Below are 25,689 nucleotides of genomic sequence, written 5' to 3'. Positions count from 1 at the left end.
TTTTGATTTTTTTTTAATAAAATAGTAAATAAATATTTATTCTATTAAGGGTATTTTGAGGAGTTCAAATTATTTTTTTGAAAAAAAATAACGAAAATGGTGATATTTGTAATATAACATTTTTTTAGGGGAGGTATATGTCATTTATATTAAACTGAATGGATATATCTGATATTTATATAAATAGATAGGATAAATCTCGCATTTCGATTAAACATGAGAGATACTCTAGATATTTTCCCTTTAATAACATACTGATTAAAAAAATGTCAACAACCTATTAAAGGAGACGTATTTAACTCAATAAAATATCTCCAAGTATATATTGATAAATAATAAGCCCAGAAGATATATGTGATATTTCATTTTATAGAGTCGAAATTCTACATTCACAGGTTTTATTTTTCTCCACTTTTATTTTTTTCAGGTCAAAAAAGGTACCCACCTTTTCTTTTTGGAAACAAGGAATAACCAACTTAAATAAAAAATATTCACTACTTACTATCGATGAACAGGATAGAACTGAAAGTCGTGATTAAGCAGTGACATTAAATTGATCCATCAGGTGCCCAGAAGCCATGAAAACCAAGAGGAAAGTTTAGATGCTTTGGAATTTCAAGTCTCGCCACGAGCGCATCAGCTTCTCCGATCTTTTTTGCATCCAAAATTACTAGAAAACACCTCTGCACTGCTACTGCATACTGAAAAATTAACCAAATATAATTATTTTTATGAAAAGTCATAAATTAATAATGAATAAAAAAAAGACTTGTCGGAGTGAATAGTCCCAGAATTAATTTGCAAGTGGTATTTTGGTCCCTAAAGTACTTTCTGGAGCAAAATGGTCTCAACCAATTTTGTAACATTTTAGTGCGTTTATAAATCCAACAAATTTAATACCTACAAATGTACAAATTTAGAAACTTGTTTGAAAAACTGTGATTAAAATAGAATATTACCCTAAAATTCAAAATTGTTGAACTCAAAAGTGTTTTATCAGTCAGAATATAGCTTCCTTGTATGAAATTGAAAAGTTATTCAAGCTTGCAAATATTTTTAAATTGTTTAGGTTTTAATGTCCTAAAAAAATGACGTATGTTAGAGAAGATGTAATGAAACATAAATTATCTAATAGTTTGAAGACAATTTTGCGCCACATGTTAGTCGTATAATAGTTCATAGGCTATTTCTATTTGTCAAAAAAGGATGATCATTGGTATAGTTTAGCAAGTTTCATTGGTACCTCGACTACAAGAAGATAACCGTTGTCCTCACCGTCCCCGGAGTGGTTAGGGACGAAGATAGGCTCTCCAATGAATCTTCTGGGACCCACCGACCACGTCATCACGGACTTATCTTGGAGATTCATCTTTGCCACGGTGTCGAACGGGAAATTTGGCAGTGAAGAGCGAGAGCCCGAAGAGGCAGCTGCGAAGACAAGGGTGTTTTCGAGGCCCGAAAAAGCCGGGTTTATGATTGGGAAATCCGCTGAGCACTTCCATTGGTTTAGAGGCTCCAACTCACATTTCTCACTCCCCTTTGCATTTATCGTTATCGATACCTGCATGCATCTCACATTATTAAGATGAATACGTAAATTAAATAATTAAATACAGTTTATGTTAATGTGTTACTCTTTTGGTGGAATGAAAAGATAGACGTGTGTGTGTAGATAGCTTTTATGCATTATGCATGTACGTACGTCACGACGCTACGTGAATCTTTATTTATTTAAGTTAATAAATTCCAACTCCGGACGCGGATATATATATATATATATATATATGTGTGTGTGTGTGTGTGTGTCATCTGTTGGGCCCCTCTACTAAATTCTGTAAAGGTAATAAGAGAAAAATAAATCATCCATTTATGAAAACAGAATCAATACACTACTCAACAAGATCTAGATATAACACATCAAGTTTTAGACATCATACCCAAACTTGTGAAATTTTTCGGATAAATGAACAAAAATCCATTGATTCATTACATAGAGGAAGAAGAATAAGCAATACCATCTTATTTCATAACCGATTCCTAAAAAAACACTTTTTCCATGTTTTAATGTGTAAATCGATGTTGAACATTAGTAAAAACGAGTTACAATCGGAATAAATTACACATGCCTACATGTTTGAGATCCCCTCGCCGAAATCGGTAGTCGGATAAGATGGATGCAGTTCATCGGAGAAAGTGACGCGAGTTGAAATTTTTTTTGGGGAGAAATCTTTTTTTTTCTTAATTGCCGTGTGCAATAAGAGGTTGTGCGTTGATCGGTTTTAAATATGCAGTTATTACTCCCCTCAAATCTCGGAATCGCCTTTTTTTTTTAAAAGTCAACTGCTGTGACTATGGGCGGGAATCATTTGGGCGTTTTTATAAATTAGGAGTGTATTAAATGATATCTGACTATTTACTTAATATTTACAAAACCTTGACTATTTAGCAATTTTAAAGGTTTGAGTTGGCTATTTTGCTAAATAATTGAATTAAATACAGTTTATGTTAATGTGTTACTCTTTTGGTGGAATGAAAAGATAGACGTGTGTGTGTAGATAGCTATTATGCATTATGCATGTACGTACGTCACGACGCTACGTGAATCTTTATTTATTTAAGTTAATAAATTCCAACTCCGGACGCGGATATATATAAAGCGTACATATCCCATAAGAATACGTGTGTGACACTATATATTATAAATGTACACAACATAGGCCACATGCAAATACGTACCTGAATTAGATGAGGCAACGACTCGATTTGGCCTTCATTTATGTTCATGGTTGATGGGTCTAGTTTCCCACTACGCCAGTCATATCCTGTTCAGGCCAACACAATTATATTGTCCCCCAACAAAAAATAAAAATTAATATCCATTTCCAACATGCTTCATTTAAAATAAAGTTTTGTACCAAATAATTTTTGAAAATTGAACCACTCGTAGGAGCAAGCTCCGGCGTGTATTTTGATGTTGAGAGAGCCATTTTTGTGGTCAAATTGTTGGTATGAATTGGCGACATGTAAAAGCCAAGACCTTGAAGGAGCTTCCACGGGAACTCTCCAATCTCTAATCGACTCATCGTTTTTCGACACATCAAATCTCGGTAGCAAATATATCGGTGTCGTGTTCTTACTCGGATTTCCCGTTATTGCCGTTATCATTGGAGTTAGACCACTCACCGCCGTCATTGCACCTTATAAAACACTTTTATGATATGATCATCAAAAATAAAATGATCGAAAATAAAACATCGTGCCAATTTAGCTTTCTAGAGCTATTTTCGAATTATTAATAAAAATATTTAGAGGGACGGGTCGGATATGCATTCCTTTTCCCTTTGATTTTTTATTTACTATTAAAAAAGTGATAAAAAAAATACTCTTTTTCTTAGGGAAATTACATGAATGCGAACCTTTTCTAAACTTGCAATATTTCTAAAATAGCAGGTGCTTTAAATGATTTTAAAATACCATTTCTTCAAAATATAAGCAATCATTTTCCTAAGAAATACTCTATTTCTTAGGGAAATTACATGAATGCGAACCTTTTCTAAACTTGCAATATTTCTAAAATAGCAGGTGCTTTAAATGATTTTAAAATACCATTTCTTCAAAATATAAGCAATCATTTTCCTAAGAAATAAAATTGTAAACAATCTATAGAGCCCAATATATATATAACATATCCTTAATACACATAAAAACTTGTTTACAACTTGAAAAATAACATATCCTCGATAAAAAAAATATAGACTCGCTATTTTTGTAATTAGTTATTTTTGCCATGCAACAAAATTTAAAGTTTAGGGACCACTAGCTCCAAAAATCTGAAAAAGACGTGACTGAACATAAATCTAAATGTACTATTTAAGTAGACATTACACCATATAATTGTTTGCTAAATAAAAAACAAAACTATAAGTGAGAAACTTTTGGTTAATTTATTTGCTAAGACATTTAAAATTTATATGGGAAGTAAATGGTTTTATACTTATATTTATATTTTTATCGGTCGAATAGAATACGAAATGTAAATAGTCAAAAGAGTAATAACATCGAGATTTGGTAATTAAATACTGCAATGAAATTATTACGTCTTTTAAAAAAATATATAATTATGCAATTACCAGGAATGTCAAGCTTGATTCGGTTAGCAAATATAATATAGTAAGACTCGGTGAAAGCCCAATCATGGATCATAATGTGGTCAGGGATTATGAACTCTTTACTCTGCATCATCTTGAAGTTGGAGTCGAATTCTACCAATCAAATAAAATAAATTATTATTAACCAATTTCAAACGACTATTTTATTTTATATAATTTAGAAAACGTTACCATAAAATGTGAAATGACTTTGCGGGAGCAACATATCCTCTGCGTTACATGACACCGTAAGAAGCCTGTTCCTTTGAGCGTCAAGCTTGTAGTGAGACAATAGCCGTTTTGGAGGCATGTTGAAAATACCTAACCATTGAATATTAAAGAGTATAAAGCTTCCATACAAATATTAAAATTACTCTTAAGTATTCGCGGAAACTAGGTATTAGACGTTAATAATATTGACGTGGCAAGGCCAACTATACTTAACTATTTATCTGTTAAAAGGTAGTATAAGATTCTGTTTAGTTGTTACTGGTTACTTAGTCAATAATCATATTAATAATAATATATAAGCATATAAACCATTGACTACGAACCCGAAGTATTTTTCCTAGAACAATATATCTATTACAACTTTGGTATATATAGAATGCTAACGTGTGTGTGTGTATATACATATATATATATATATATATATATATATATATATATATACACTTATATATGTACATGCTCGGTTACAGGAATTATAACGGTATTAACTGTATGATGCTGACGTGGCATTAAAACTCTAAAGATACGGGCTTTTACAATAAAACATTTTAAAATGTATTAAAAATAAGATAAGGTACATCTATAAGTGAGAATGAATAATTCAATAATAAAAAATTAAGTTAAATGTAAAAAAATGTGTAGATATGTCGACATGTATGTCATAATTAATCTGTTCTTTAACTCAGGTAAACAAGGTTTTACTAGCTTATGGAAAGCTACACTGATTAAGTTTTTTTTTTTTTTTTTTTGGTTTTTACTCGCTCGTACTCCGCCGCCTTCCCCTCCGTCTTCACGTACCTAAAGATTAGGACACAACTTTTTTAATAGCTTTATTTACATTAAATAACTTTGACCCGTTAATTTACCTGTATTTTATTCTTTATTAAACGTAGTCAACAACAAAAAGAGCCTTTTTAAGTAAGTAAATAATAGCTATGTTTGGTTTTGCTTATTAAGTTTGATTATAATTTGTTCTAAAACTTAAATCATATCTAATTGTTTAGTAAAATTGCTTTATCTAAAAATTGAAAAGTTTTTTTTTTAATATTTTAACTAAAAAGCTATAATCTACCATTCTTAGCTTTTAGTATGTAATTTTTGCTTTTGGTGTGTGTTGTGTAGTTTAACGAGACAATCAATATACGTTGTGAGTTGGCTTGGGAATTGGATTGTAAACTGATAAACATCACTATTAATTGTTTTATGGTTCCAATAAATATCAGCTATTCGTTTTCGTTTTTTTGCTTAGAGATAATACGTCAGTGTTGACCAGCAATCTTTGTGCATGTTGTATTAAAAAAATATGCACCCAGATCTGTTGGCTATGAAAAGAATAGTTATATTATTTCATGATTATTTGTGATTTCTAGAAGATATATATCAATTAGCTAAATGGCAACTCTTAATTAAAATTATAATTAAATTATTCAAAAACATATATCTATGTCATAATTTAATTTAATTTTTTCTACATTCTTAATTTTATTAGATACTTTGACAATAATTTTAACATAGTGGATTTGAATAAGCTATCTGTCTAACTCCCCTAGCAGTTTGTGTATTTTATTTTGACTGAAACGTTTGAGCTAGTTAACGAATTACTTTGTAAGGATTCCGATCAAAAAAAGAATTAATTTACAAGGTCTCAGAAACCAAGGAGATGGTTTTCCGAACAATACTACTAGAGTGTGATCATTTCTATAACACGTACCATGCAGAATGGGCTTCAGAAACTGGGCAGCGAAATCCCAGACCTTGGAGGACCGACCGTTGACCTCTGTGGGGCAATCGTGGCCGTCCATCCTAGCAACATCAACTTTCCCAACAGTCTCCAACGTCTCGGATTTAATCTCGTAGGGATCGCCGCCTTCCCATAAACACATGAGCCTCCTCGCCCACACGAGAACGCTCGTATTGGCCACGTTCTTCATCACCTTCGTGTTACCCACTCTCTTCCCGCCACGTAGGACAGAGAACGGACCTCGGTGCGTGAACCGCCAGGTGTCGCTCCCTCGCTCGTGCTCCTCCGCCTTCGCCTCCGTCTCTACGTACCTAAAGATTAGGACACAATCTTTATCTGTTTTAATAGCTTTATTTACATTAAATAACTTTGACCCGTTAATATACCTATTTTATTTTTTCCTAACCGTAGTCAACAAAAAAAAAAGCCTTTTTAAGTAATTAAATAATAGGAAATTTACGCTTTATCGGTAATCACTATAGACACTGGACCTTTAATTAAAGAGGGGCATAGAAGAAAAACAATTATACAAGGGACCAAAAAAAAAAGAATTACAACTTTCAATATCAAAATGCAAATAGAATATAAGTCATTTTTGTTTAAAAAATTGAGGGGAATTGCCCGCGGACAAGGCCAACTTAAGCTGAATTTCATTAATTTATATTTTAAATTAAAATTATACAATCTTTTTGTTTTACATGTGATTACCATTTATTTTATGTAAAAAATATAGTGACTGAAGCTCAAAGTTAGACCGTAATTATTGAAAAAAAAAATAGTGGTGAGTGGAGTTGATGATCTGCACACGTACCTAGCGGCGAACTTGGCCATGCCATTTCCGAAAGAAAACGCTCTCAGGTATCCGTGGCCGTCCAGAGGATGGACTTTTGAGCCGTGGTCGTCGGAGAATATTCCAGGCCCGGTCAAGAAGTAAGTTCCGGCGGGGAAGTCTGCCGGGATTTCGCCGTCTACGGCCGCGAGATTCACTGCCTCCGCAGCCTCACCGCGCTGAGATACGAATAGAAACTGGTAGTCCCACAGCGCTGCCACTCTGTCTTCGCCGGAGGGAGGAGAAACCACGGCGAAGGAGGAGGGTGAGGTTGCTCCGGCGACGGTGAACCTACGTGACGGAGGTGGAGATCGGATTTCCCGGCGGAAAAGGAGTGGGTTAGGGAATAGAGCCGAGGGAATTGCTTGGACTAGGGAATGGTTTGGTGTTAGTGTTACCAAGTGAAGCTGCATTATTATTATTAGTATTATTTTTATTACTATTATTTATATTATTGTTGTGTTTTTGGAGAGATCCTTAATGGAATGTTAAAGGTTTTTTATAAGGTAGATCTGCTGATCCGCTAAATGATAGAATTAGTTTTTGAAAGAATCAAAAATATCTATTATCCAATAATACTTCAGCTTGCTTAAGTAATTCTAGCAAATTCCAAGGAGAATAATGTACATGCGTTAATAGATATTATTAGCAAGGATTTTTACATGCGTTAATAGATATAATTTACATTCTTAATTAATTCTAGCAATAGATATAATTAACATGCTTAATTAATTCTAGCAAATTCCAAGCATAATGCATGGTCTGCCATTTTCAGAAAAATCATGTCGTCCAATAGCGTTTTCTAAAGCCTCCACTTGATTACCATGCACACATACTACGGGCTCACCAATCCAAGCCACTAAACCTTGACCAATCTTTTTATATTATTATTTATTACACAAATATACGACAAATGGTGTTATAAAATATAACCATATATAGAGATATCATATTTCAATTTTTTTTAATACTTCATCTTTATACAAAGGTAATATTTTAGATAAAAACTGTACATTAAAAGGATTTGAACTCCCCTTTAAAAAAATTGAATATAAATCATCAGACGAGGAAGACCACATAACTAAAACGCTGGCCATACAATATATTGAAAATAAAACTCTTTGATCTCCGTCTTATATTTTGCAGGGAATAAGTTTCTTAAGATCGTAAAAAATTATACTAAAAAATCTAAGAACTATTTTTAACGGAATCAAGATTTTTCCGATATCATATTTTACAATTCTGGAGTCCCATATTTTTATTTCCTTTTACTTTTTTATTAATTATTTCAATTTAAAAATAACTTATATTTTAATGTACAGTTTTTATCTAAAATATTACATTTGTATTTCGAGATCTTAATGTATTTGATTGTATATGTCTGTCATGTAAAACATAAAGTATTAAAAAAAGAAAAAATTGAAATATGATATCTGTATATATAGTGTTTATAATACCCTTTGTCGTATATTTGTGTAATAAATAATATTATAAAAAGATTGGTCCAGGTTGCTAGAATTGGTGAGCCCGTAGTATGTGTGCATGGTAATCAAGTGGGGGCTTTAGAAAACGCTATTGGACGACATGATTTTTCTGAAAATGGCAGACAATTCATTATGCTTCGTTTTTCACGCCCTGTAATTCATTTTATATTTTTTTGTCGACAGCATAATACTTGGTCACATTAACTAAATACAGTGCCAAAATAATTCATTTTGGAAACAAGGAATAACCCCCTTAAATCAAAATACTCGCTACTTACTATCGATGAACATGAAAGAACTGAAAGTCATATAGTCATAAAAATAAGTACAAGTCTCAGCTTTTCTCTCTAGAGCTTTAGTCTGAGTTTCTCGCCTGACTTCCCTCCTCCACGTCGGAGCATGGAAGACCTGTGCGATAAGTGGTCCGAGATGGGCATCGGAGAGGAAGAGGACGGCGATGAGCTGGTCATTGAAGAGGAGGAGCTTGCAAGCACGGTGGCTGATCTCTCAGGCTGCCTCTTGGGGAGGCTGCTACGGAAAAAAGCCTACAACCGGGGTGCGCTCAAGTCGGTCATGGCCAAGGTGTGGAGAACGAATGGGAAACTCGATATCAGCGATTACGGCGACGGAATCCTCTGCTTCCGGTTTGAGAATCCGGCAGATAAGAATCGTATCTGGGATTCGGGCCCATGGACTTTTGACAAATCTCTTCTGGTGTTAAATGACCCTGAGACTGAGAAAGAAAGTGGCGACGAATTCCGATACGTGGAGTTCTGGATCCAGCTACACGGAATTCCCATCAAATATCGCTCGGTGAAAATGGGCGAGTTGATCGGGGGAAAATTAGGCCGGGTCTCCAAAATCGATAAAGACAGGGAGGGGCGGATTCGCGGCGATTTCATCCGGGCCCGCGTCGCTGTCGATATTGATAAGCCTCTGATGAAGGGGGTCTTCATCAAACTGGGGGCGGCGGAAGAGAAGTCCTGGGTGGCTTTCCGGTACGAAAAGCTTGGAGATTTCTGCTTCGTTTGTGGTCGCCTCGGCCATTGCGAGTCCGAATGCGAAAATGGCGAGGAGAGCTCGGACAAGAGCGGGAAAGCCAAGTTTGGGGGCGGGCTGAGAGGCGAGACCCCTAACAAAGCCGCTAGCGGCACCTGGAGGTTCAGCGGAGCTGGACCTAACCGAGAGGAAGGCTGGTCTGGCCCGGGCCCCAGATCTGCGAGGTCGACTCGGGAAAAGACCAGGGACAGACCAGAGGAAACAGGAGAGAGACGCGAGAAACCCAGGAGGGGTAACGGGTCTGGTGCGAGATCCGGGGAGGCTGGTGGAGCTCACCAGGCGGAGAAGGGTGTTTCGCCTCCGATGGAGACTGAGGAAGCGACGAGGGATGAGATCCCGATGACCGAGCATCGCCATGAAGACGAGGACCCAAGGCCAGAGGCAGAGAGATCTGAGGCGCGTCAATCCCACTCGAGTAGCACGAACCACCCCTCGGGAGCTGAGCCCCTTTGCCATTCTGGGCTAGGCAAACCAAACCCTAACCTCTGTGGTGATGGTTTTTCGGCTGATTTGGGGGATAAAGAGAGTAACGGCTCCTTGGAGCAGGAAGCCTTTTCACGAAATGGGAAAGGTGTGGACAAGAAGATGACGAGCTCTGCAGGAGTTGGTGGAGTATTTTTAGCCAAAAATACTGAAGACTCTCCTGGGGAACCGAATAAGTTGGGACCCACCCCCTTAGGCCTTGGTGCTCACACGGTCAAGAAAGCTACTGGGCCCATTAATGGGCTTTCACCTTTGAAGACAAAGGATAGGTCTGGGTCTCCCCAACCGGGCCTCTGTATTTCTGGGTCCACTTGGGAATCTAAGACCCATACTGCTCCTAGAAAACGGGCTTCTAGCAACAATTTGGCCCAGGTCCGCTTGGTGAGCGATGGAATGCCAATTTCGACGGTCGAGGAGGGTGATGGCGGGCCAGGGAAGAGAAAACTTAGCGAGAGGATGAGAATTGGAAACGTAAAGAAGATGGCGCGCTTGTTTGAAGTCGGTGGAGGGGTTACTAGTGAGACAGATCCCACCCCCGGCAGCAGGGCGAGACCTAATCCTACCTCTGCGGTGATCCAGCGGGAGATTGTAGCGGAGTCGGGGGTCGGGCCCGATGGTGAGAGTGGGCAAGGGAAGAGGAAAGGTTTTGAGTCAGCGGGGAGCTCTGATACTTCGGCTCTGAAGAGAGTGTTGAGATCCACGCTCGGCACACAGGTATGTCCTCCTACCACCTCTCATACTCAGTTACTTCAGTTTGATACAGGTCGTAGAGACTTATTTTCAGCTACACTAGGCCTAGGGGATAGAGACTTTTTTTCTGACACTCATGTCTTAGGGGATAGAGACTTACTTTCTGCCACACATGACCTAGGGAGGAGAGACCTTTTTTCTGCTACTCGTACTCTGGAAGTTTCTAGTCCACTAGATTCGACCTTAGTAGTTACTGATGAGAGAGCGGCGCCCCTCGAGAGCGAGGGCCGCCGAACGCGATGATATGCGTTATTTGGAACGTCCAGGGGTTGGGTAACCCCGGGACGAGGTCAGCCCTCCTTGCTCACGTTCGTGATCATAGTCCCGATTTTATTTTCCTTTCAGAGACTAGATTACGGCGTAAGGGGGCTGAAAGAGTGAGAGTGTTGTTGGGGTTTGACGGTCGTATGACGGTGGACTGTCTTGGCAGGAGTGGAGGCTTGATGTTACTTTGGAAAGAGCCTGTGAGATTCCTTCTCCGGACGTTTTCGAGATATCACATTGAGGGAGATCTGGTTAGTGAGATAGTTGAGAGTTGGAGATTCGTGGGGATCTACGGGGATCCTGTAAGCGCCCATAGGAGACATACTTGGGAGCTCCTTCGACGCCTCCGGAGCTCTTTCACGGGTCCTTGGTTAGTCGGGGGCGACATGAACGAAGTTGCCTCCAACTCGGAGATTAGAGGAGGTAGAGATAGAGGTCCCGGCCAGTTATCTGCTTTCAGGGAGATGATTTCGGATTGCGACATCCATGACTTAGGTTACGAGGGAGACCTTTTCACCTGGCGCAGATGAGGTATAGAGGAGCGTCTGGATAGATGCCTCACGAGTCACACGAGTGGAGCGATCTCTTCCCTTCAGCCACTATTCGACACTTGAGGTTCTGGAGTTCGGACCATAGACCACTTCTTTTGCTTACTGCGGGCTTCAGAGATCGCCGGCGGAGCTGGAGGCCGAGGCGTTTCTTCTTTGAGGAGTCCTGGATAGGAGAGCCAGAGTGTGACGAGCGGATCCGTAGAGCGTGGGGGATGGGTCAGAATGGTGATCAGAGTCCGAGCTTAGCTGATGCGATCAGTCAGTGCAGACTGAGCCTCTCCCGCTGGGGCGGGGAGAGGAACAGAGAGATCAGAGACAGGATCGAGAAGCAGAAGAAGATCGTGGAGCTTGCGGGACGATCGGGCCCGGATTTCTGTATGGAGACCTTCAGACGGGAGGAGAGACAGCTTGTCGCCTTAGTTGAGAGGGAGGAGCAATACTGGAGACAGCGGAGCAGAGTGTCCTGGATGCGGTGCGGGGATAAGAATACGAAGCTTTTTCACCGCAAGGCTTGTGCTAGGAGAAAGAAGAACGCCATCAAAGGTTTGGAGGACGAACACGGGGATTGGCACAGTGGAGACTCTGAGATAGAGAGGATCGTCTCTGGTTAGTTTGGTGACATTTTCTCTTCAGCGAGGCCTTCTTCGCAGAGCATTGAGCTTGTTTCTGCGGGCGTACAGCCTAGGATCTCGGAGGCGATGAACGCCGAGTTGGAGCGCCCTTTTGAGCCAGGAGAGGTGAGAAATGCGCTTTTCTCGATGGATGCGATCAAGGCTCCGGGAAGTGACGGCTTTCCCGCGATTTTCTACCAGAGATATTGGGACATAGTAGGCGAGTCGGTCTTGAAGACCTGCCTTGGGATTCTTAACGACAGGGACGAGGTGGCCACCATTAATGATACTGTGGTCACCCTCATCCCCAAAGTGGAGGACCCGAGACGAGTCAGCGACTTCAGACCGATTAGCCTGTGCAATGTGATCTATAAGATAGTGGCCAAGTGTTTGGTCAACCGTTTTAAGATCACTATGCACGACGCTATTTCTGAGTCCCAAAGCGCTTTCGTAGGAGGTAGACTGATCTTCGATAATGTCATGGTTGGATTCGAGGCTCTCCATACGATGAAGCGGAAACGCTTCGGAAATGGAAAGTGTGCGTCTCTCAAGCTGGACATGGCAAAGGCATTCGACAGGGTCGAGTGGGTCTACCTGGAGTCGATGATGTTGAGACTGGGATACAGCACGCAGTGGGTGCACCTTATCATGAGATGCGTTACCTCAGTCAGTTTTGCTTTCAACATCAACGGCTCCACCCGAGGCAGTGTGACTCCTTTCAGAGGCCTCCGCCAGGGGGATCCTCTCTCTCATTTTTCATTCCTCTTCTGCTCTGAGGGTCTCTCGAGCCTCCTTCGAGCGAGCGAGGATGCTGGGGCGATTTCAGGAGTCCGATTCCGGGATCTTCACGTGTCTCACCTCCTTTTCGCGGATGATAGCATGGTTTTCTGTCGGGCGATACCTGACGAGTGCGAGAGGGTTACAGACATTTTACGGACTTATTTAGAGGCCTCGGGCCAGATGGTGAACTTTCAAAAGTCCGATGTTTGTTTCGGTACAGAGGTTAGCGATGAGGAGGGTGAAGTTTTGGCTCAAATCCTAGGTGTTAGGAAGACGGACTGCCATAAGCGATACCTGGGTCTTCCCGCGTTCAGTGGTCGGAGGAGGGCAGAACTCTTTGGGTTTGTGAGAGACCGTGTCTGGGCTAAGATTAAGAGTTGGAATGGTCTCTCCCTCTCGCAGGCTGGTAGAGAGGTCCTCATTAAATCCGTCCTTCAGTCGATCCCCAGTTACGTGGCCTCATGCCACAAGATCCCACTGCGTCTGATTAGAGACATCCATTCGGCGATCGCCAGATTCTGGTGGGGGGGGTGGAACGACGACGAAGAAGATCCACAGGTGCAAGTGGGAGGACCTCACGCGACACAAGTTAGAGGGCGGGATGGGCTTCAGAGATCTGGAGAAGTCCAACCAGGCCCTTCTGGCTAAGAGTGTCTGGAGGCTTCTCAGGAGACCGGATAGTCTGGTAGGTCGAGTCTATAGGCAAAGCTATTTCCCCGATGGTGATATTATGACGGCTCATCCAGGCTCGTGTAGCTCATCCATGTGGCGCGGTCTTCTTTGGGGACGTGAGATCATTCAATCCGGTTCGAGATGGCGGATCGGGGACGGGGAATCTGCGTTTGTCATGGGCGACAGTTGGGTTCCTAGGGACAGACCTGCCACCTGGATTGATCCCCCTTGGATTCCCCCCGATATGCGGGTAGCTGAGCTTATGAGACTCGATGGTAGTTGGGACGTCGATCTTATTATAGCGATGTTTGGGGAGGAGGACGCTGCGGCGATCTTGAGCATCCCGTGTGGTGGTGAGGGCATTCCGGACGTGCGTCGCTGGCATTTCACCGAGGACGGAGAGTACTCCGTCAAGAGCGGTTATCGCGTAGCTATGGAGAGAGCCAGTACTCCGGCCGCCAGCTCTTCAGATCCGACGGTGATGGAGAGATGGTGGACGAAGTTTTGGCAGCTGAAAGCTCCTCCTAAGGTGAAACTCTTCTGTTGGCGAGTCTGTTTAGGCCAGATCCCGGCCAGAGCAGTCTTAGCCAAGAAGAGGATCACCTCTGACGACAGCTGCCCTGTCTGTCAGGAGGCGAGAGAGACTGTTTTCCACGCGTTTTGGGGTTGCAGGTGGAGCAGGAGACACTACAAGAAAACAGGGTATCAGAGACTAGAGTATCCGAGACAGATTTATTAGTCTTTGATAGTGGACATCAAAGACTGATCATCCTGTCTCTGATACTATTAGAGACTGATTTTCATGCGTATACTATTCGAGACTAATATTTAGTCACAAATATATATTTCTCCGGTCATAATTTTAGGAGAGACTAATTTTCGGTCACTAATGTATTCCCTCCAAAATGAAAAATGGCGCAAATCGTAGGAGACCAATTTTTAGTCTCTGATAGTTGGCATCCGGGACTGATTTGGTTGTATATGTTAGTATTCGAGACTGATTTGGTTACATATACTATCCGAGACTAATAATTAGTCACAGATATATTCCCTCCAAAAATGTAAAAATGACGCAAATTTGGAGAGACTAATTTTTGGTCTCTGATTGCGGGCATTCGAGACAGATTTGGTTGTCTCGAATAGTATTTGGGACCGATAGTATTCGAGACTAATTTTCGGTCATGGATGTATTCCCACCAAAATGAAAAATGGCGCAAATCGTAGGAGACCAATTTTTAGTCTATGATAATTGGCATCCGTCGTGAATTATTTTAAGAAGGAAAATTATTTACTTAATTTTTCAGTCATGTTTCTCATTTTCCGGGAAAGGAATAAAAAGAAAAAGATTTATTTGCAACAAATAAAAAGAAAAGAAAAGTTGGGTTGTGGAGAAATTGGAAGAAAGGGAAATTGAAAAGGATTTAAGGGCAATTTTTGAAAATTTTCTCAGCCTCATCCATAAGAGAACCGACTCATCTCTTTGCTTTATCTCTTGGACGCGATAGACAAAGAAAGAACGAAACAAAAAGAGGAAAAAAAAATTACAGAGATAGGAACGAAGAAAGAGAGACCGAGAAAGAGAGAAAGAAAAGAGAGCAAAGCAGAGAGAGAGTGAGCGGGAGATCTGAGGCCGGAAAAGAGAAAAAGAAAGAGAGAGAGGGACATGGAGAGACAACGATGGCAACGACTACGCTTGTTGTCTCGTCGGCGTGGGTTGCGCGTGAACCGAGAGAGCGAAGACGACTGCTGTTCCGCCGTGGTCGCGCATGCGCAGCCAGGAAAAGAAGAAGTTAGAGGCGGAGCGAGATTTTTCTGGAAAGGATGAAGAAAACTGAAATTTGGCTGAAGGAAATCGTCTAATTTCAGCGTGGAAGAGGAATAAATTCTCGCTGGAATTATTTACTCGTCTCGAGGTAATGGATATCTTAAATCATTCTCTTTGGTTCTAATTTCGGATTCAAAATTATGATTTGAATTTGAAATCAAAATATGGGGGTTTGATTTCTAGGGTTTGGAATTGAAGAAATTGGGGGCTTCTGCTCCCAAAGGATTCCGACAGTGAATCAAAGGCAGAAGGGAAGAGATTGAGGTCGTGTTTTCATCTTTGTATCAAGGTAAAAGGAAATCATTGACGGTTGTTTATGTACGGTCAAAAAATTTCCAAAGAGAAAATGGGTTTAGCCTGATTTTTTTTAACTCGGATATTCTGAACTGAAGGTTGGATTTGGTATTGTTTGAATTGATGTTGAAGATTGATTGATGTGGATTTGTTCTGATGAAAGTGAAGGCTGACTGTTGGTTGACCTTGTTGATTGAACATATTGATTATAATTGTCCTCTCGGGTTCACTTTTTGGATTGAGCATGTGGTTTCGAATTGATGCTTGTGTGGAATTTGTTTCACTTGAATGTGTGGTTTCAAAAAAATTGATTGATTACTTGGATTGGGATTTCCTTTTAGGGTTCAAAATCTGACTCGCAGGATTCGAGGGATTCGGCCCGCCGTGATTCAGCAGCAGAGATAAAGAAGGGCTGGCCAAACGTAAAGAGAAGCTCGCCGGATTTAACATCAAGGCAAGGAATCCTTGATTCCATTTTTAATTTGCTCGAATTTCAAAATCAAATCTCAAGGGTTTTGAATTGAATTTCTTGGATTAGGTTTCAGAAACATGAATTGTTTATGGTTTTAGACAAAGATTTCTATCCACGATTTTATGATTATAAGGTTTTGTGGCTTTCTCAATGATAACCTAATGCTAATATTTACTCCTTGTTTCATGTGCTTCTCTACCTGGAACGATTACTAACTTGCTGCATGTTGCATATGAATTTCTAATTTTCTTAATTTAGACTTGATATGTTGAGTTGACATTGCCATTTGTGCTGTGAATATCTTGCTGTCTCGTAGAGTCTTCCGTAAATGAAACTAAACACCGTTTAATTTTAAGGGATTAATATGTCTTAATGATCAATCTCGTAGACATTATTGTGAAATAGAGCTGGAAATATACACATAACATATGTAAATTTGCTTCTTAGATAATGTTCTAATTTTTTTTACAATGCTTGTTCATAAAGTTGTCCGCTGTCCGCTGCCGAGCTCATTGTCCGCTGCCGAGCCCGTTGCCGCCTCTGTTCTACTCTTCCTAAAGTTACTCGTTGCCGGTAAGTTTTTTTTTTTTTTTAATAAAAAATTATCTGTTTGAATATTTGTTTTAGCGTAGGATTGAAAATCTTATTGTGAAATAGAGCTGGAAATATACACATCTATGTATGTAATTTATAAGTTTGATGATTTTGACTACAAGAATATCTAGCTACTAAGTTTGATGATTTTGACTCGACCATGGTTTCATCTACGAGCAATGAAGGAAGTGGTGATCAAAGAAATGAGAACTCCAACGGCATACCATGTCAAGAGCGTTAGTAAATCGTGGATGTCGGATTCAACTTTAATATTTCATTTATCTTATATATTTTTTGCAGTAGAGATTTGGATATATTTGGATTGTTTTTTATTCTTAGTTTTTCATGAATATTGTTTCGACGATTATGCATGATTTTATAATAAATTTATTTACGAATTTATAGGTACGAAAACTATTCTAATGAAGCTTATTTTAGATTCTTATGTACTCTGATTTTTTTAGAAACTGAAAAATTAGTCTTGTATACATAAATGCTTGTCTTAGAAGCATTATATTTAGAGCTAAAAATTAGTCTCCAAAGCACCATGACGAGACTAAATAAACAGTCATAGATGCAACTGTATTGGAGAGTGAAAATCAGTATCGAAAGCTCTACATCAAAGACAAAGCAAGAAATGGAACAGTGACTAAACATCGGTCCCTAAATTATGTTATCTGAGACTAAAATTCAATCTAGAAATCAGTTTATCCGAGACTAAAAATCCGTTTTAAAAGGCTTACAATCAGTCACGTTATCCGAGACTAACAATCACGTTATTTGGGACTAACAGTCAGTCTGAAAAAGGCTTATTAGTGACTAAATACGAGTTCTCGGCCGACCTTATTAAGGACTGAAAAATGTGGTATCTGAGACTAGTTCTTTGTCATGAATATTGCGGCATATCCGAGACTGACTTTTAGTCCTTGATAGTAGCATCCGCCACTAGGTATCCGAGACTAGCCTAGGAGACTGAAAATCAGTCTCGGATACTCATCCGAGATTGTTTGTCAGGTATCGGAGACTAAATAATTAGTCTCTGATACCCTGTTTTCTTGTAGTGAGAGTCTGGAAGGAGGTGGGCTTCGGCCACATTCTTCCGCCTTTCAGAGACGGCGATGCTTTCGACACTATCCTCAGAGTGACGGAGGCCCTTGAGGTTCGTTTCCATGAGCTTTTCATTTCTATTATCTGGGAACTTTGGAACCACAGGAACAATGTCTTGGCCGGGAGATCAGCTTGGAGCCAGCCACAGCTAGTCCAGTGGACTGTGAGCTTCCTCGAGGAGTATAGAGCGGCTTCGGTTGGGGAGACTCCGACGAGCACGAGGGTGACTACGACCCCCAGATGGACCCCCCTAGGGACGGGACCCTCTCGATTAACGTCGACGCGGCACTCGCTCGCGACTGTGGAGGCTTCGGTGTCGGTTGTATAGTTCGAGACCACACCGGAGAGGTGATCGCCTCGCAGACGCTTTTCCTGGCTAGGGGGTTCTCCCCCCAGCTTGCGGAAGCGTATGCTGTCCTCCAGGGCATAGAGCTAGTTCGCAGCGTCGGGGGCAGGAAAGCGGAGATCCAGTCTGACTGCTTGGGGGTGGTGAGGATGATCGATGAGGGCGTGACGCCTGCGACAGAGCTTGGGACGATCTTGCACCGCATCTTCAGAGAGGTGAGGGAGCTTGAGGTTTTTCGCATTTTACATATTTCCCGTCTTTGTAATGTTGCTGCGCACAATCTAGCGCGCTACGCGGTTAACCATCACTCGTCCTCGACCTGGCTGGGTTTAGTCCCGCCTTGCTCGGAAGAGGCCATTAGGGCCGATGATCGCGAGTTGAGGTCCCGCACGGCCACCTAGGGCCCTGTTTGTTTGAGTTTCTGTTTTCTTTCCGTTGGTTTCGGTTTCATTCTTATCTTTGTAACCACGGTTTTCCTCCGCCATACGTGAGGGCTTTTATGATATTCCGTGGCACCGACCACGTTTCCTCAAAAAAAAAAAAAAAAAAAACTGAAAGTCGTGATTAAGCAGTGACATTAAATTGATCCATCAGGTGCCCAGAAGCCATGAAAACCTAGAGGAAAGTTTAGATGCTTTGGAATTTCAAGTCTCACCACGAGCACATCAGCTTCTCCGATCTTTTTTGCATCCAAAATTACTAGAAAACATCTCTGCACTGCTACTGCATACTGATAAATTAACCAAATAAAATTATTTTTATGAAAGGTCATTGATTCATAATAAATAAAAAAAAGACTTGTCGGAGTGAATAGACCCAGAATTATTGTGCAAGTGGTAATTTCGTCCCTAAAGTACTTTCTGGAGCAAAACGGTCCTCAAATGCCTACAAATGTGCGATATATATATATATATATATATATATATATATATATATATATATATATGTGTGTGTGTGTGTGTACATATGTATATATACACATATATATCCAAAAAATTTAATACCTACAAATGTACAAATAAAAATTATTTGAAAAACTGTGAATAAAATAGAATATTACCCCAAAAATCAAAATTGTTGAACTTAAAAGTGTCTTTTCAGTCAGAATATAGCTTCCTTGTTTCTTTTATGAAATTGAAAAGTTATTCAAGCTTGCAAATATTTTTAAATTGTTTAGGTTTAAATGTCGTAAAAAAAATTACGTATGTTAGAAAAGAACTAATGAAACACAACTTATTTAATAGTTTGAAGACAATTTGCACCACATATTACTCGCATAGCTGCTCAGACTATTTCTATTTGTCAAAAAAAAAGGATGATTATTTATATATAGTTCAGCAAGTTTCATTGGTACCTCGACTACGAGAAGATAACCGTTGTCCTCACCGTCCCCGGAGTGGTTAGGGACGAAGATAGGCTCTCCGATGAATCTTCTGGGACCCACCGACCACGTCATCACAGACTTATCTTGGAGATTCATCTTTGCCACGGTGTCGAACGGGAAATTTGGCAGTGAAGAGCGAGAGCCCGAAGAGGCAGCTGCGAAGACAAAGGTGTTTTCGAGGCCCGAAAAAGCCGGGTTTATGATTGGGAAATCCGCTGAGCACTTCCATTGGTTTAGAGGCTCCAACTCACATTTCTCACTCCCCTTTGCATTTAACGTTATCGATACCTGCATGCATCTCACATTATTAAGATGAATACGTAAATTAAATAATTAAATACAGTATATACATGTTAATGTGATACTCTTTTGGTGTAATGAAAAGATAGACGTGTGTGTAAATAGCTATTATGCATTATGCATGTACGTACGTCACGACGCTACGTGAATCTTTATTTATTTAAGTTAATAAATTCCAACTCCGGACGCGGATATATATATATATATGTGTGTGTGTGTGTGTGTGTGTGTGTGTCATCTGTTGGGCTCCTCTACTAAATTCTGTAAAGGTAATAATAGAAAAATAAATCATCCATGTATGAAAAAGAGAAAACATAAGCCCTAACTAATTTTCGTCATAAGGTGGTATCAAAGCGTACATATCCCATAAGAATACGTGTGTGACACTATATTATAAATGTACACAACTTAGGCCACATGCAAATACCTGAATTAGATGAGGCAACGACTCGATTTGGCCTTCATTTATGTTCATGGTTGATGGGTCTAGTTTCCCACTACGCCAGTCATATCCTGTTCAGGCCAACACAATTATATTGTCCCCCAACAAAAAATAAAAATTAATATCCATTTCCAACATGCTTGATTAAAATAAAGTGTTGTACCAAATAATTTTTGAAAATTGAACCACTCGTAGGAGCAAGCCCCGGCATGTATTTTGATGTTGAGAGAGCCATTTTTGTGGTCAAATTGTTGGTATGAATTGGCGACATGTAAAAGCCAAGTCCTTGAAGGAGCTTCCACGGGAACTCTCCAATCTCTAATCGACTCATCGTTTTTCGACACATCAAATCTCGGGAGCAAATATATCGGCGTCGTGTTCTTACTCGGATTTCCCGTTATTGCCGTTATCATTGGAGTTACACCACTCACCGCCGTCATTGCACCTTATAAAACACTCTAATGATATGATCATCAAAAATAAAATAATTGGAAATAAAACATTGTGCCAATCTAGCTTTCTAGAGCTATTTTTTAATTATTACCAAAAATATTTAGTGGGACGGGGCTGATGTCAAAATCAAAAGTCTAAGAGGATAGAATGAAAAAGTGATAACATTGTGCCCTTTGATTTTTGTTTTACTTAAAAAAGTGATAAAACAAAAATATTCCTCTTTCTCTTATGGAAATTAAACGAATGCGAACTTTTACTAAACTCTTGCAATATTTATAAAATTGCACGTGCTTTAATTGATTTTGACATACCATTTGTTCAAAATGTAAGCAAACATTTTCCTAAGAAATAAATTGCAAACAATCTATAGAGCCCATATACATATTCATATATATATACATATTCATATATATATATATATATATATATATATATACATATATATATATACATATGTACATAAAAAATTGTTTACAACTTGAAGAATAACATATCCTCGATAGATAATTATATAGACTCGCTATTTTTTCAATTAGTTGTTTTTGCCATGCAACAAAATTTAATGTTTAGGGGACCACTAGCTCCAAAATTCTGAAAAAGACGTGACTGCACACAAATCTAAATGAACTATTTAAGTAGACATTACACCATATAATAGTTTGTTAAAAAAAAAAAAAGGAAAATCGACAACAGTAATACCAAATATTTGTCACTTATAAAAAATCACCCAAAATTCAAATATTGACACATCTAGTACCAAATGTGTCACGGTATCAATCAGTTCGTAACCAAATGTGTGTCACGAAATCAGCCAGTTCGTGACCGGTTTGGTACTAGATATGTTAATATTTGAGTTTTTTGTAATTTTTGGTAAGTGTCAAGCAAATGGTGTTATTGCTGTCAAATTCAAAAAAGATAAACCATAAGTGAGAAACTTTTGGTTGGGAAAATATCAATAGTATCCCTTGTGTTTAATCGAAATGCGAGATTTATCCCCTCCATTTTTAGAAATATCAGACATATCCCTCCAGTTTAATATAAATAACATATACATCCCCTACAAAAATGTTATATTACAAATATCACAATTTTTCGTTTATTTTTTACAAAAAAATAATTTGAAATCCCCTAAATACCCTTAATGAAATAATTTTTAATCTTCTATTCTATATACAAAAAAATTAAATTAAAAAATTTATTTATAAAAAGTTAAGATTTTTTTTTATAAAGAGAGATTTTGATTTTTTTTAATAAAATAGTAAATAAATATTTATTCTATTAAGGGTATTTTGAGGAGTTCAAATTATTTTTTTGTAAAAAAATAAACGAAAATGGTGATATTTGTAATATAACATTTTTTAGGGAAGATATATGTCATTTATATTAAACTGAAGGAATATATCTGATATTTCTAGAAATAGAGAGGATAAATCTCGCATTTCGAATAAACACGAGGGATACTCTAGATATTTTCCCTTCCCTTAATTTATTTGCTAAGACATTCATTTAGCATTAAAATTAGTTAGCAAAAGCGTTGTTGTATGGTAATGGAAGAATGTGAGAGAGACATGGGTTTGGTGGGTGGGTAGGTCAGTAGGTTTTGCATGCAAATTGTTTGACGTCAATTTTCAATACTATTTAAAGGGTCTTCAAAAGTGCGTGAGTCATATTAAATTCCTGATGTATATAGATTTCCCAAAAACGGAATAAATATGAAGTGTGAATCGACATACTAGACCAGTGAATATACGAGGCAACAGGAGAGCGAAATTAATATCCCCAAAGAACCATGTTGCTATAAACAGTCACATAATTAATATTTATCGTAACCCAAGATTTATTTTTTGAAAAATCAAATCCATCAAAATTTGTTTTCAGCGTATTTTTATCGTGCTGTGCGTTTTTATTCCTCATCCAACGAAAATAATAATAACAGAAAATATTTGCTGAAAATGATATAGCAAATTTAAAAAAGAGAAATTGTCTCATTTGTCACCAATTTCATTACATTTTCACACTTTTCACCAAAAGACTAATTTTTCCCAAAATACCACCGAGATGTCAACATTGTTGACATAGATGTTAACAATGTTGACATATCATAGTGAAGGGCAAAAATAGATGTCAACATTGTTGACATAGATGGTGGCATTTTGGAAAAAATTAGTCTTTTGATGAAAAATGAGAAAATATTATAAAATTGATGATAAATGAGACAATTTCTCTTTAAAAAATGTCACAGAAAAGCCGTGACTTGTGAATTGTGATGAGAGAGATTATTATAGGTAATTAAATACTGCAATGAAATTATTACGTCTTTTGAAAAAATATATAATTATGCAATTACCAGGAATGTCAAGCTTGATTCGGTTAGCAAATATAATATAGTAAGAGTCGGTGAAAGCCCAATCATGGATCATAATGTGGTCAGGGATTATGAACTCTTTACTCTGCATCATCTTGAAGTTGGAGTCGAATTCTACCAATCAAATAAAATAAATTATTATTAACCAATTTCAAACGACTATTTTATTTTGTATAATTTAGAAAACGTTACCATAAAATGTGAAATGACTTTGCGGGAGCAACATATCCTCTGCGTTACATGACACCGTAAGAAGCCTGTTCCTTTGTGCGTCAAGCTTGTAGTGAGACAATAGCCGTTTTGGAGGCATGTTGAAAATACCTAACCATTGAATATTAAAGAGTATAAAGATTACATACTAATATTAAAATTACTCTTAAGTATGCGCGGAAACTAGGTATTAGACGTTAATAATATTGACGTGGCAAGGCCAACTATACTTAACTATTTATCTGTTAAAAGGTAGTATAAGATTCTGTTTAGTTGTTACTGGTTACTTGGTCAATAATCATATTAATAATAATATATAAGCAAATATGTACATGCTCGGTTACAGGAATTATAACGGTATTAACCGTTTGATGCTGACGTGGCATTAAAACTCTAAAGATACGGGCTTTTACAATAAAACATTTTAAAACGTATTAAAAATAAGATAAGGTACATCTATAAGTGAGAATTTTTAATTCACTAAAAAAAATTAAGTTAAATGTAAAAAAATGAGTAGATATGTCTTGTATGTCATAATCTGTTCTTTAACTCAGGTAAACAAGGTTTTACTAGCTTATGGAAAGCTACACACATTAAGTTTTTTTTTCTTCTTTTTTTTTTGTTTTTACTCGCTCGTGCTCCTCCGCCTTCGCCTCCGTCTCCACGTACCTAAAGATTAGGACACAACTTTTTTAATAGCTTTATTTACATTAAATAACTTTGACCCATTAATTTACATGTATTTTATTTTTTTACTAATCTTAGTCAACAACAAAAAAGAGCCTTTTTAAGTAATTAAATAATAGCTATGTTTGGTTTAGTTTATTAAGTTTGATTTTAATTTTTTTCTAAAAACTAAATCATATCTAATTGTTTAGTAAAATTGCTTTATCTAAAAATTGAATTTTTTTTTTTAATATTTTAACTAAAAAGCTAAAATCTACAATTTGTAGTTCTTAGTATGTAATTTTTGTTTTTGGTGTGTGTTGTGCAGTTTAACGACACAATACAATATACGTTGATTTGAGTTGGCTTGGGAATCGGATTGTAAACTGATAAACATCACTATTAATTGTTTTATGGTTCCAATAAATATCAGCTGTTCGTTTTCGTTTTTTGCTTAGAGATAATACGTTAGTGTTGGCCGGCAATCTTTGTGCATGTTGTATTAAAAAAATATGCACCGAGATCAGTTGGGTATGAAATGAATAGTTATCTTGTTTCATGATTATTTTTGTTTTCTAGAAGATATATATCAATTAGCTAAATGGATACCCTTAATTAAAATTATAATTAAATTATTCAAAAACGTATATCTATGTCATAATTTAATTTAATTTTTTCTACATTCTTAATATTTTAGATACTTTGATTATAATTTTAACATAGTGGATTTGAATAAGCTATATGTCTAACTCCCCCAATTTGTGTATTTTATTTTGACTGAAATGTTTAAGCTAGTTAACGAATTACTTTGTAACAATTCCGATCAAAAAAAGAATTAATTTGTAAGGTCTCAGAAACCAAGGAGATGGTTTTCCGAACAATACTACTAGAGTGTGATCATTTCTATAACACGTACCGTACAGAATGGGCTTCAGAAACTGGGCAGCGAAATCCTAGACCTTGGAGGACCGACCGTTGACCACTTTGGGGCAATCGTGGCCATCCATCCTAGCAACGTCAACTTTCCCAACAGTCTCCGACGTCTCAGATTTAATCTCGTAGGGATCACGGCCTTCCCATAAACACATGAGCCTCCTCGCCCACACGAACTCGAGACACAGACGAGCAAATGTCTGTATCCCATAGACGTCGAGGGAGAAGATGCGACAGAGCCGCGAGATATCGAAAAAGAAATAGATCGAGTCGCGACTGTTGCAGAAGATGCCATCGTCGGAGACTCCGACGACGAACACGTGTCAGACACTCCCGGTGTTGGACTCGGTAGTCCGACCACTCCCGCAATGGGATCGAGGCCCACACCGACCTCTCGCGCCGACATTCCCGAGCTCTTTGTCATAACACGGGAAATGTGGGAAGAAATGCGAGCTTCCCTAGAACAACTGCGAGCATCCCAAGAACAAATGCTGCAGTCACAAGGGATAGTCTTACGTGCTCTTAGCACGACCGACCGTAGAGTTGAGTGCATCAGGGATAATCAGGTTAGATTTAAATCAAGTTATATTTAAATCAATTTAACGTTTTAGTGTTGAGTTTAAATTTAATTTAACGTTTTATAGATAAGTTTAAATATAATTTAACGTTTTAGAGTTGAGTTTAAATTTAATTTA

The 25,689-nt window shown here is 38.4% G+C and overlaps 2 protein-coding genes across 4 annotated transcripts; both read right to left on the bottom strand.

Moving 5' to 3' along the window:
- Positions 1-465: 465 nt before the first annotated feature.
- LOC149400557 (carotenoid cleavage dioxygenase 7, chloroplastic-like) lies at positions 466-7,406 on the bottom strand. Of its 3 annotated transcripts, none has more exons than XM_089613278.1 (8): positions 6,932-7,406; positions 6,091-6,431; positions 4,341-4,469; positions 4,131-4,262; positions 2,916-3,197; positions 2,737-2,822; positions 1,244-1,561; positions 466-701 (listed from the first exon to the last, which is right to left on the bottom strand). In XM_089613278.1, the coding sequence occupies exons 1-8, from the start codon at positions 7,360-7,362 to the stop codon at positions 549-551; spliced, it is 1,872 nt and encodes a 623-aa protein (XP_089469404.1). In that variant the 5' UTR covers positions 7,363-7,406; the 3' UTR covers positions 466-548. The 3 variants fall into 3 exon arrangements, with proteins under 3 accessions (XP_089469404.1, XP_089469406.1, XP_089469407.1); XM_089613280.1 differs by having other exon boundaries at positions 1,244-1,537; XM_089613281.1 differs by having other exon boundaries at positions 6,091-6,423; positions 6,932-7,180.
- A 1,149-nt stretch (positions 7,407-8,555) lies between these two features.
- LOC149400556 (carotenoid cleavage dioxygenase 7, chloroplastic-like) lies at positions 8,556-25,149 on the bottom strand. Its single transcript, XM_089610453.1, has 8 exons — positions 25,035-25,149; positions 23,378-23,506; positions 23,168-23,299; positions 20,531-20,812; positions 20,353-20,438; positions 19,596-19,913; positions 18,802-18,971; positions 8,556-8,740 (listed from the first exon to the last, which is right to left on the bottom strand). Exons 1-7 carry the CDS (start codon positions 25,147-25,149, stop codon positions 18,819-18,821), a joined length of 1,215 nt encoding a protein of 404 aa, XP_089466579.1. The 3' UTR covers positions 8,556-8,740; positions 18,802-18,818.
- Between the last annotated feature and the right edge of the window lie 540 nt (positions 25,150-25,689).

This window comes from Urtica dioica, chromosome 4 (genome assembly GCF_054948205.1).
Source record: "Urtica dioica subsp. dioica isolate 48M chromosome 4, U.dioica_male_clone48M_v1_H2, whole genome shotgun sequence".
NCBI classification, from domain to species: Eukaryota; Viridiplantae; Streptophyta; class Magnoliopsida; order Rosales; family Urticaceae; genus Urtica; species Urtica dioica.
Note: the sequence above shows the minus strand (reverse complement) of the source record. Positions and strands in the feature narration are given on the sequence as shown.

What these genes read in the sequence shown, in the direction of transcription:
- LOC149400557 (XM_089613278.1), bottom strand. Translation starts at nt 7,362, where the DNA reads ATGCAGCTTCACTTGGTAACACTAACACCAAACCATTCCCTAGTCCAA. An exon ending in TCTGAAGCCCATTCTGCATG is followed by an intron (nt 4,470 to 6,090) that starts GTACGTGTTATA and finishes TTCAATGGTTAG; the next exon opens with GTATTTTCAACATGCCTCCA. An exon ending in CAATTTTCAAAAATTATTTG is followed by an intron (nt 2,823 to 2,915) that starts GTACAAAACTTT and finishes TGGCCTGAACAG; the next exon opens with GATATGACTGGCGTAGTGGG.
- LOC149400556 (XM_089610453.1), bottom strand. Translation starts at nt 25,149, where the DNA reads ATGTGTTTATGGGAAGGCCGTGATCCCTACGAGATTAAATCTGAGACG. An exon ending in AATCAAGCTTGACATTCCTG is followed by an intron (nt 20,813 to 23,167) that starts GTAATTGCATAA and finishes GTGTTTTATAAG; the next exon opens with GTGCAATGACGGCGGTGAGT. An exon ending in CAATTTTCAAAAATTATTTG is followed by an intron (nt 20,439 to 20,530) that starts GTACAACACTTT and finishes TGGCCTGAACAG; the next exon opens with GATATGACTGGCGTAGTGGG.